Here is a 12,647-nt window from a genome sequence, read left to right as displayed (position 1 = left end):
ATTTGAGGGGCTGCCACAAAGAAAAGAGGGTCAATTTAATTTTTGCAAAGCAACAGAAGGCAAGACAAGAAACAATGAATGGAAACTTATTTAATTCTATTTTAAAGTGTACTTTTTTGTATTGTTTTAACTCGCCCTGTAAACCGCCCTGAGTCCTTCGGGAATAGGGTGGTATATAAAATAAATAAATAAATAAAATAAATAAATAAACTAATCAAGGAGAGAAGCAACCTGGAATTAAGGAGAAAGTTCCTAATAGTGAAAACAATAGATCAGCTTTCCTTCAGAAGTTGTAGGTGCTTCATCACTGGAGGTTTTTAAGAGAAGACTGGACAGACACATGTCTAAACAGGGGTTGGACTAGAAGACCTCTAAGGTCCCTTCCAGTTCTTTTCTGATTGATAGTAATGTCTTTTGATGAAGATCCTAACTTAATCTAGCATGGAACAGTATTTTAGTCTTGCCCTGTAAATCTTTCCAGAGAAAAGATGGAATTGAAAAAAGAAAGATGTTATGATAAAGAACTTCACTATTGATCTCATTAGTAATAACTATATAACACATGCTTCACAGCTTGCTACTTACTGTAACCTCCATGGTCGATAGTGAAGGGATCACTGACATACTAAATCCTTCCAGTACAGTCATAGAAAGAAAAGATAGAATGCTAAGCAGTGATAGGGGGAAAAACTGATTCATATGACTGCTTCCAGTTCTTTCTGATGAATTGCTTTGATTAGATTACCAACTAGTTTAAATAACGAGTGTGAATCAGACCTATTATATATATTTAGAGAGAGTGTGAATCAACTCCACACATTATACTTGAAAGGAAGGCTGAAATAATTACCATATTCTGTGTTAAATGTATTGTAGCAGTTCATGTACCTCTCTCTTCAGAATCATGACTCAGATTTATCAACATATCCTGGCTTTAGCATTTGCAGTTGAGGAGATCAATACTAATCCCCAGATTTTACCCAATGTTACACTGGGCTTCAGAATCTATAACAGCCATTTCACTTCAAAATGGATATACCATGCGTCAATGGAACTCCTTTCATCTAAAGACAGATTAATCCCTAATTACAACTGTGACATCCAGAAATATCCAGTAGCAATAATTGGAGGACCTGACACTGATGCATGTCTTCATGTGGCTATAATTCTGCAGATCTACAAGTTTCCTCAGGTAACCTATATCTATATAGGTTACATATATATGCAGTACATACAGTATACAATCTAGTTAAATATAATATTCCTTTTAGCTAAGACTTGGTCCCTGGGATAAAGCAAAACAACTTAGTGAAATCAAGTGGCATATTTCGCTTTCAGCTTTGTTTTGGAATCTGTGAAATGCACTTATTAATGTCAATTGGTGCACCATTTGTTGCTGGATACATTCACAAAGCATATTTAAGAACTAAAGTAGCCCCTTTTCTGAGTTCACAAAATAGACTGAATGTCTGGATTTATAAAGCATAGGAAGAGACAAAGAAATGTAAGCAGACTTAACACTAACAAAGCTTGATAATTTGTGTAAAATTATCATTGAAATCTTATAATAGAGAATGCTGAAGGTATATTACTGTCAAATAATATGAAATGAAACTAACATTTTACTTACAGTACACACTACCAGTTTGAAAAGTATATGAATATATCTTATAAAAAATCAAATCATATTGTCTCCTTTCTGAATCCTTCTGTATTTTCGACAGTTGACATATGGCTCTGCTCCAATGACACATGAGGACAAACAGGCTGGTTTTTATCACCAAATGTTTCCAAATATGGATTTTCAGTATAAGGGAATTCTTCAACTACTGAAACATTTTATGTGGACATGGATTGGAGTCTTATGTGTTAATAATGACAATGGGGAGAGGTTTGTACAAAATGTGGTTCCCATGTTTTCCAAAAATGGAATCTGCTTTGACTTCATTGAAAGATTTCCATTAATTTCTTATTCTACTGACATTCTCACTATGGTGAAAAAAGGGATGATAATGTATAGTATTCTGATGAACAGCACTGTCAATTCAGTGTTAATTCAAGGTGAAATTGATATAATGATAGTTTTGAGAATGTTTCCCAGTATGTCAAAATTTGAAGGGATAGAATTACAAGAAAATGCTAAAATCTGGATTATGACAGCCCAAATGGATTTCACATCTCTTCCCTTCCAGCGATGGGAAGACCTAGATTTTCTCCATGGTGCTCTATCCTTTGCAGTTCATTCAAGGGAAGTCCTAGGGTTTCAGGAATTTCTTCAGATGAGAAAACCAAACGTCAGTCAAGAAGATGGCTTTATTAGGGTTTTCTGGAAGGAGGCATTTGGATGTGTGTTCTCAGGCTCCATGATAGATGAGAAACACAACTCTGTGATGGACAATCAACCAATCTGCACTGGTGAGGAGAAGCTAGAGACCCTCCCAACATCTGTTTTTGAAATGGACATGACTGGCCACAGCTTTAGCATTTACAATGCAGTCTATATTGTGGGACAGGCAATACATGCTGTTCATTCAACCACCTTCAAATATAGAGCAAGACTTGTTGAATTTCTCAAACTTCACCCATGGAAGGTAATGACTCAAGGACACTGACAAGTGCCGAGTATGTAGATTTGTCTCCATGTTATCTAACAACTAAATTAAATATTTAGTTTAATATCACTTTCCTTCTGGTCATAGTGTATTTCTCTTCCTATAAAACCTTAAATAAGGTTTTTATAAAGGGAGAGTGTAAAGGAAAAAAAAAACTGATTTTCATTCCAGATGTTTTCTACCTTTCTATTGAAGTTAATATATCTGAGACACATGGAACACTATTGCAGTCCCACAATGCAGAAAACAGCCTGATATTTTTTATTATTATTTCTGTTTCTTTTTTTATGGATTTTGGAATACTTTTAAACTTATTTTAATTATTCAATAGTATATTTCCTAATTAGTGATTGCATTAACTCGTTCAAATATAATTGCTTTCTCCAGTGATTCCTAACAATTAGCAGATGAAAAAAATGTGTTTTCCAATCCAGTCATCAACAAAAGGGCCAAAAAAGCTCTAAGATATTGATATTTATTAACATATATAACAATCAGCATGCTCATCTCAACTCTTATCAGTAAGCAAAATAAAATAGTCCTGATATCTTAATGTAAACCAAATTAAAGAAAATCAAATTTACTATGACAAAATGAGATCACTTCTCCCTTAAGAAAAAAAAAAACAAAAGAAAACAAACTAAGAGAATTTTTCCCATTCCAAATGCAAACATTTCCAAATAAAACCATTCCAAACAGGAATTTATCCCATTCAAATAAACTTTCCATATCTTAACTCTCAACTATGACACAGCCACATTTTGCAAATATAAAGTAATCTCAATATCCTGATATGAATAAAAAACTAAAATTTAGCATAACAAAAAGAAATAATGTTGTGTTAAATGTAAACAAATCCAATATATCATATTTTTCCAGTTAAGATATAAGCAAATCTAAAACAAACAAACAACAAACCAAAAACTAAAACCCAACCCTCACTAGAATAACAACATATCTCATCTCATCTCTCAACAACTTTGTTTTCCTTTTATTTTTACACAGAAAAAAAAAATCCCTGTAATTCATCCTGATTGTTGTTGAACCTTGTTTTGTAATTCTATTATAAATTACTCTCACTGTTATGTTGGTATGAAATACAGTTTTCTTTTCCATTTATTCTTTGAAAATAATTCAGAACCTTAATGTTTGAAATCCAATATCCCAATATTTTCTTAGTCCTTAATTTATTTAAAATTTTCTATAACCCAAACATTGTTTTGCCTATTGTTGGTTTTTTTTCAGTTCTCAAAGATTATAAAAACAGATCTTCATATTCTTAAATTAAGGCTTGAAGGCACTCAACAGTATTTCCAACCTTGTCATTTTAAAAATGTGTAATTTTCTTGAAACAATTAATATATCTACAGTTCTAATTTTTGAAGGTGTTTAGCAAGGGAAGTGCACAAAATCAGTGTCCTTTGAAAGGCTGTTTTTGTGGCTGGATCTATTGTGGCAAATTACCTTTTCTCCTGATTCCCTCCCACTCAAGACGTTGTTACTTTTTTATATAAATGTTTTATTAATTTTCTATTTTCACAAACCAGTGCTCAATAGACAACGTGATGACTGAGTCCATTAAAAATTTGGTGATACATGAAAGTTTTTCCAACTAGGTCCAATGTTACACCTGCCAGTACATCCTCACTTCTTCTGGTAATAACATTTTTTCTGCATTAAGCAAATAGAATTCTTGTTAGTAAACATACAATTACATATCAACATTTGTTACATTTTTCTAATAATAATAATATCAGTTTTTAATTTCCCATCCATGTTCAAAGTGTCCCAATCATTTATAATTTCAAAACAAGTTGTATTTGGGCAACCAAAAGAATCCCTTATTCAAAATTCTTAACATATTCTTGTTTCCCTTTTCCTACCAGGATACAATATTCTGGTTACAAATCCTAGCTATCTAGTTATAAAAATGCTTCTATTTCTAACTATTTATTCTTAGCCATATTCAAACCTCAATAGTATAGTATCCCCTCTATTAAGTCAAAGCTTCTATTTCTTTCAATCTTACTCTAGCTTTCTTTCTTTGCCAACTAACCTTCCAAGTCAATGCATTTTGATCATCAGATAATTCTTCCTCAATTTTGTATATGCTATTTGGAACAAGAAAAACAATTTGGTTAAAATGTTTTTGGAAGGGCTAGCCCATTGATATTCATCAAACCACCTCCTTCCTTCTCTGATACCCCACAGTTCTAATAACAACTTTATCTTCCATTCCATCTGCTCTCCTTCCTTGTCATCCAGTATGTTCTGAAACCTTGATTTATAAAATGTTTTTTTTTTTCCATTTCCAATATTATTTTTGTATCTTCTGAGTTTTATCTGGGTCTGGTCATTTATTTTCTCCTTTGGATCATCAATGTTTGTGTCAGCATTCTCTAGTGTTCCTCCTATTTTCTGGGTTGCTGGTACCTTCTCTGTAGTTGTCTTCTGAGTTTGTAGATTTGAATTAGAAAATTGTTCTTTTATCTCCTTTGTGTTATTAGTAACCTGCTCACAAGCTAGAATAATTGTTTTTTGTATTAATTTCAGCATGGAAGGAATTTCTTTCTGTATTTTATCAGTATTTTCTTGATGACATGGCAAGTTAAGGCTGCTAAGAACAGATGTTAAAGATGATGCTTTACTATTTAATGCTGAGTATGAAACATCCATTTTATTTTATTTTATTTTATTTTATTTCTATAAGTGGCCTTTATAGATTTATCCAACTGACTGTCCATTCCTGGATCTCCCCTAAGCAGATACAAGTAGAGTTCATTTTTTCTATCCAATAAAAAAATATATCCTTTCTGTCCAAGGAAGAGACAGTTGTTTAACAATCAAAATTTATAATCCAAAGTGTTCTAAAAATAAAAAATAAAAAAAATCCACCATGCAATTATGTTCAAAATTCAGACAGGCCAAATTTATTTTTTTATCATCTCTGCGACACAGATAAGCAGCCCCTAAGCCTGTTCCTTTTTTCCCCCTCAACTGTAATTCTCAATAATAAAATAGTTCCAAGGCCAGCCAAATCTGGGCTTCAAGCCAGCCTTCTTTTAGGCATAAATAAGTTGTAGTGCCGTACTTCACCACTTTCCAGTTTTTAGATTCAAAACTTATATTGTTAAACTTTGCAAGTCTTTTTCTTTAGAAAAAAATAAATAAAAAAGTCTTAAAACCACTTTTGGTCCCCAAATTTTCAAACTCTAAGTATATTTTAATTCCAAATAAGTCTTATAGGTTTCACCAGTGTCCCCAAGAATTAAATTGACCGCTTTTCTTTTCTGAAGGAGTGGGACAGAAATTCCTTTTCCCTCTTTCATTGGGGTGGGGGGAATGCTTTGGGCAGATTTTCAGGAAGAGGTCTTAAAATCATAAAGAAAGGATCAGGTCTCACCAAGTTTCATCCACATTGCTGTAAAGTTGCTTGGTAGTGCTGGTTGGCTTCCATTGTCCGCAGCTTAGGGCTGGCTACATGAATGCAGCCAGTTTTTCCAACAGTTTGGATGGCTTCCTCAGATCAAATGGAGGGCTGCCACCCCCCTGTGATCAATGAAAGTCCCCTCCTTGTTTGCCACCTCTATGGGGCGATTTTTGACCCTTTCTATGGTACCCTAGAAGGTTAAACCAGATGCAAAAGATGGAGCCCCATCTTCCTGTGTCTACATCACCGTGAGATCCCAACCAGAAGTCCAAGACATTGTTATTTTGTTGCTTCTTTATGAAGAGCAGCTGCAAGCAGCTTGAGCCATCTCATACCCTCTCTTTGTCCAAAGAGGGTCATAAAAACCAATCTACTGTTGGATCCCTTATTTGTGGCTGCAAATATCAGCTCAAGTAAGTCTGTGGATTTTAAAAATTTTAACAGTATGGTAGACAATGTTTGTCTTCTTTATTAAGAGATAAGGTAAATATGAAAAGTTTCCCCCCCATATTTCTGAAGAGGAGTTAAATCTTCATCATTTTGTAGACCATGATGAAATGTTTAGTTCTTCTCTTCATTTACTATTTATGTTTTCTTATATGTGTAATTTTGTATTTTTGTAGCTCAATGAAATTGTAAGAAGGATCTCATTCAATAATATTGCAGGAGAAACAATATATTTCAACCAAAATGGAGAACTAGAGATTGGACTTGATGTCATCAATTGGGTGACATTCCCAAACAAGTCCTTTTTGAAAGTCAAAATTGGTGGAATAGGATCTGTGACTTCCCAAGAGGACATATTAGTGATCCATGAAGAAGCCATCATTTGGCCAAGCAGGTTTAATCAGGTAGGGCCAAAATTCATGTTTGGATAATGTTACTTATTTTAAATTGAATAAATATGAGCTGTGGAATACATCTAGTGATATTTCCTGTCTTCTGCCTGAAGTACTAAGAGATGGTCCAGGGAAACTAATGGAATAGGAAGGGAAGTTTAGTTGGAAATATTTCCTTCAGGTTAAATAAAGTCAGGGTGACTTAATAGCATGACCACATGAACATTCCTTCCTTCCTTCCTTCCTTCCTTCCTTCCTTCCTTCCTTCCTTCCTTCCTTCCTTCCTTCCTTCTTTCCTTCCTTCCTTCCTTCCTTCCTTCCTTCCTTCCTTCCTTCTTTCCTTCCTTCTTTCCTTTCTTTCTTTCTTTCTTTCTTTTCTTTCTTTCTTTCTTTCTTTCTTTCTTTCTTTCTTTCTTTCTTTCTTTCTTTTTTCTTTTTTTTTCTTTTATTCTACCCATCTCAATGCTATGGTGACTGGGTAGCTTACCAACAGTAAAAGATAAAGATAAAAAATACAATTAAGAAAGAATATGTAAAACTAAAACCAATATGGCAACAAGGTGAGGTGGTTTCCTCTTCCTCCTCCTCCTCCTCCTCATTCTCTTCTTCTTCTTCCTGTTAATCACCTTCGTTGAAGATTGTCCCTTTGGGGCTCCAAGCCAACTGGAAAAAAGCATGTTTTAATGCCCTTCCAGAAGGTCAAGAAGGTAAGAGTGCCTCTTATCTCTGGAGGAGACTGTTCCCCAGTTCAAGGGTCAGAGTAGAAAAAGCTTTTCTCCTTGACCCCACCAACTGGAATTCCTACACAGACAAGAACCATAGCAGACCCTTTCTGCTGGGGCAAATTGGATGGGCTAATCCCATTGTGGCAAGAGGACTCCTCAGATACCTGCACTGATGCCATAAGTCAGTGATGGCGAACATTTTAGAGACCGAGTGCCCAAACTGCAACCCAAAACCCACTTATGTAACATCGGGTGCCAGGTAGGTGTGGCCCATTGGGTGGGTGTGGCCCATTGACTGGGCATGGCCCATTGGCTGTGGTGGTAACAGCAGACTAGGTGGGACTAAAAAGTTTAATCAATCAATTCCAATTTTGTGAGATCTCTTTTTTCCCCACAAGAAGTTGAAATTGATTGATTGATTGAAACTTTTTTTTTTGCACACGGCGATGGAGGCCTAAAGCGAAAAGTTTTATAAAACCCAGCTGGAAGGCCTAGGACTGGGATGATGGCACACATGCCCACAGAGAGGGCTCTGTGTGCCACCTGTGGCATGCATGCCATAGGTCCGCCACCACGGCCATGAGTTATAACCTATATAGATCCAAAAATCAGGATAACTAAATCCTTTTACACCTACCTGATTTTCTCTGATGACTTTTAAAGTACATAATCCATATCATTAATGCAATCATATATTGCTTTAAATCTCAGAAAAGGTCAGCATCTAATGACATTGGTTCATGGAGAAACAATCTACGTTTGGCTTGGTACTTAGTTACCAGAGTTCTAGAAAATCCAAAAGCATCAAGAAGTTAAAAAAAAACAACCTGATGATGTTATGTAGCTTGGTCATGAAACATCTGTAAGAAAATCACCAAGCTCAGAGAACACTAAGGACCCCACAGAAGCTTTGAAAAACTTCCATAAAGAAGACACTTTGGGCACCAAAAAAGCCTACATGGACATATTCTTGTATAAGCAAAAGATGAGCTTAACTCAAAGAGGTTTTTATCTTAGTTTCATTTAAAATACATGGCAAAAAGTCTGAGTGGTTGCTCTCTAAATCCCATACTATTTTCCTCCTCTTGCCTCTTTTCATTGACATCACTCACAACACTTCCAACCAAACATGATACATTGTGAAGCTTTGCGGACAATAACTATTACAAAGCAATTATTGAAAAAATTAAAGCATTTTTTCATTTCTTTATGTCTAGGTCCAGCCACTCTCTCTGTGTAATAACTATTGCTCTTTGGGTTATGCTAAGACCAAAATAGAAGGAAAGCCATTTTGTTGTTATGATTGTCTTCACTGTCCTGAAGGGAAAATTTCCAATCTCATAGGTGAGTGTTGAAAAAGGAGTGATGCAAACGTTTTGTAGATATTCTTTTCTAGGAATCCATTTTTTTACACTTGATAGCTGAGTCTAATGGTATGATTTGTTATGACTACAGATCTCAAAACTGATTTCTCACATTATGAAAAGATTTTTTTTCTGGGCAGCTTATATAATGACAAAGATGGGATGCTGAGATATTTGAGATTCTGGCAGTGCAGAGACTAAAACTCTAAGAACTGCTTCAGTATGCACATGAGCACCAACATGATGCCTACCTGCAAAAAAGTTGTCATGACATCCCAGGAAAACAGAGTGTTTTAAGATGATGCAGAGAGGAGATACATTTGTGTTTCTCCACACCCAAAGACACTTGGGAATCCTATGCTCTGCACAGATCTATTACACATTTCTAAATTGAGTTACTAAAGTGGTTGATGGTTAAAAATAATACAGTTAAAGCTATATAAAACTACTATGTCTCTTTACAACAGAATCACTTTTCATTAAAAAAATGAATGGCATTTCAGATTTTTTTTAATGGAAACAGAAACAGGATAAAATGTCAGGCTCCATAAAGCAAAATACATCTCCATAGATCATAGTTTTTCAAGCCTGAAAAAATACTTGTTAAATCAATCAGTGAACAAATCAACCCAGAGTTCTCACTCAAGGCAGAAATGGCCAGACAGAAATTATCATATTTTGGACACATTCTGCAAAAGCCTAACTCTCTGATTTAGGCTCTAATGATGGAAATGGAAGAAGTGTCATGTGTTTAATTTCAGTGCAACCATCTTTCTAACCTGAGTGTTTTTTTCCCCCTAGATATGGATGACTGTTTTTCATGTCCAGAAGATCAGTATCCAAACAAGGATCAGAATTCATGTCTTCCAAAAATGCTAACCTTCCTAACATATGAAGAATCACTGGGAACCATCTTAGCAATCTGTTCTCTTTTGTTTTCTTTTATCGTATTGTTGATTCTGAGTGTCTTCATTAAGTACCAGGACACTCCCATTGTCAAGGCCAACAACAGAAACCTCACCTACATCCTTCTCATTTCCCTTCTGCTTTCATTCCTTTGTGCTTTACTGTTCATTGGCAAACCACATAAAGTGACGTGTCTCCTCCGACAAAGTACTTTTGGTATAATATTTAGTGTAGCTGTATCATGTATGTTAGCAAAAACTACCATTGTGATTTTAGCTTTCATGGCCACCAAACCAAACTCTACAGTGAGGAAATGGGTAGGGAAAAGATTAGGCATTTCCATTGTGCTTTTCTGCTCCTTCGTTCAAATAATTCTTTGTACTATCTGGCTGTTCACCTTTCCTCCATTTCCTGATTTTAACTTTCACTTAATGGCAAAAGAAATTATTCTGGAATGTAATGAAGGCTCCTTTATCATGTTCTACTGTGTCCTGGGCTTTATGGGCATCCTTGCTCTTATCAGTTTTACGTTAGCTTTCTTTGCCAGGAAATTACCAGACACTTTTAACGAAGCCAAATTTATCACCTTCAGCATGTTGATTTTTTGCAGTGTTTGGCTCTCCTTTGTTCCTAGTTATCTGACCACCAGGGGCAAACATATGGTAGCTGTGGAGATCTTCTCCATTATAACATCCAGTGGTGGCCTCCTCATATGCATCTTTTTCCCTAAATGCTATATCATCATACTGAGGCCTGAACTGAATAATAAGCAGCCAATAAAACAAAGAAAAAACTGAAAGACATAGAATTGCATTGCCTTCTTTTAATTTAGTCATGGAAAAGCAGTAAGGCCCCATACTCAAGACCTATAAGTCTTCCCCATCTACCAGTTGCAATTGCTGCCATTACATCTATAATTTTCCTTCTGATTTTAGTATTGGAAAGATAGTTCCATTTTTAATGTTTTATGATATGTCCCACCCCTATTTATATATATATGGTTGGTATAAAATAATGCTAAATAATAAATAAATAAGTCTTAAAATAGAATCAAGTGTATGATTTCTATGCAAAGGACAAACTCTTGAATAATGAGAAATGCAATATAAGGACCTTCATTTTTTTGCTGTCACTTCATTTGATCCGGGGCCACCCCTCCAACCCAACAGGAGAAATGCAAGCATGAGATCAGTGTCTAGCCCAAGCTACTTGCAGCCGAAGTCCAAGAGCACGAACCTGAACATTGGTGAACAGCCTGCTTGCTATTGGTGGGGGTATTGATCTTCTTTCTTCTATCTACTAATTGAATCCTTGAGAAAGATCCCCAAAGCAAGAAAACCTCCATAAGGGAAGGAAGGGAATTATATACCCATTCCATTATGGACAGAAGTGGCAAATTAATATTAAGGAAGAAAGAGATATAATAATAATAATAATAATAATAATAATAATAATAATAATAATAATAATAATAATAATAATAATAATAATAATAATAATAATAATAATAATGAGAAGGAGAAGGAGAAGGAGAAGGAGAAGGAGAAGGAGAAGGAGAAGAAGAAGAAGAAGAAGAAGAAGAAGAAGAAGAAGAAGAAGAAGAAGAAGAAGAAGAAGAAGAAGAAGAAGAAGAAGAAGAAGAAGAAGAAGAAGAAGAAGAAGAAGAAGAAGAAGAAGAAGAAGTTGAAGTTGGAGGGGACTTTGCAGGTCATCTAGTCCAACCCCCTGCTCAGGCAGGAAACCCTATACCATTTCAGACAAGTGGCTGTCCAGTCTCTTTTTAAAAACCTCCAGTGTTGGAGCATTCACAATTCTGGAGGCAGGTTGTTCCACTGGTTAGTTGTTCCAACTGTCAGGAAGTTTCTCCTTAGTTCTAGGTTGCTTCTCTCCTTGACTAGTTTCCATCCATTGCTTCTTGTCCTGCTTTCAGGTGCTTTGGAGAATAGCTTGACTCCCTCTTCTTTGTGGAAGCCCCTGAGATATTGGAACACTGCTATAATGTCACCCCTCACTCTTTTCTTCATTAAACTACACATATCCAATTCCAGCAACCGTTCCCTATATGTTTTAGACTCCAGTCCTCCAATAATTATTTTTGCTCTTCTCTGTACTCTTTCTAGAGTCTCAACATCTTTTTTACATCGTGGTGACCAAAACTGGATGCAGTATTCCAAGTGTGGCCTTACCAAGGCATTGTAAAGTGGTATTAGTACTTCACGCGATCTTGATTCTATCCCTCTTTTAAAGCAGCCTAGCACTGTGTTAGCTGCTTTGGCAGCTGCAGCACACTGCTGGCTCATATTTAAGTGATTGTCCACTAGGACTCTGAGATCTCTCTCACAATTGCTACTATTGAGCAAGGTACCACCTATACTATACCTGTGTATTTGATTTTTCCTGCCTACGTAAATGTAGAACCTTACTTTTTTCACAATTGAATTTCCTTTTGTTAGGTAGTGCCCAGTGTTCGAGTCTGTCCAGATCCTCCTGCATCTTAAGCCTATCTTCTGGAGTATTGGCTATTCCTGCCAGCTTGGTGTCGTCTGCAAATTTGATGAGTTCCCCATCTATCCCCTCATCCAAATCGTTGATGAAGATGTTGAACAGCACTGGGCCGAGAACAGAGCCCTTGGGCACCCCACTACACACTTCCTTCCATGTAGATACAGTTCCATTGAAGACCACACGCTGAGTATGGCCTGTCAGCCAGCTACGAATCCATCTGGTGGTGATGCTACCTAACCCACATTTTTCTATCTTATCAAGTAGTA

The 12,647-nt window shown here is 35.9% G+C and overlaps 1 protein-coding gene across 1 annotated transcript; it reads left to right on the top strand.

Moving 5' to 3' along the window:
- Positions 1-1,048: 1,048 nt before the first annotated feature.
- LOC310649092 (vomeronasal type-2 receptor 26-like) lies at positions 1,049-10,673 on the top strand (the record flags this gene model as incomplete). Its single annotated transcript, XM_083377363.1, has 5 exons — positions 1,049-1,192; positions 1,725-2,591; positions 6,666-6,893; positions 8,824-8,950; positions 9,772-10,673. 5 exons carry the CDS (start codon positions 1,049-1,051, stop codon positions 10,671-10,673), a joined length of 2,268 nt encoding a protein of 755 aa, XP_083233489.1.
- Between the last annotated feature and the right edge of the window lie 1,974 nt (positions 10,674-12,647).

This window comes from Vipera ursinii, assembly GCF_947247035.1.
Source record: "Vipera ursinii genome assembly, chromosome: Z".
In the NCBI taxonomy this organism is placed as follows: Eukaryota; Metazoa; Chordata; class Lepidosauria; order Squamata; family Viperidae; genus Vipera; species Vipera ursinii.
Note: the sequence above shows the minus strand (reverse complement) of the source record. Positions and strands in the feature narration are given on the sequence as shown.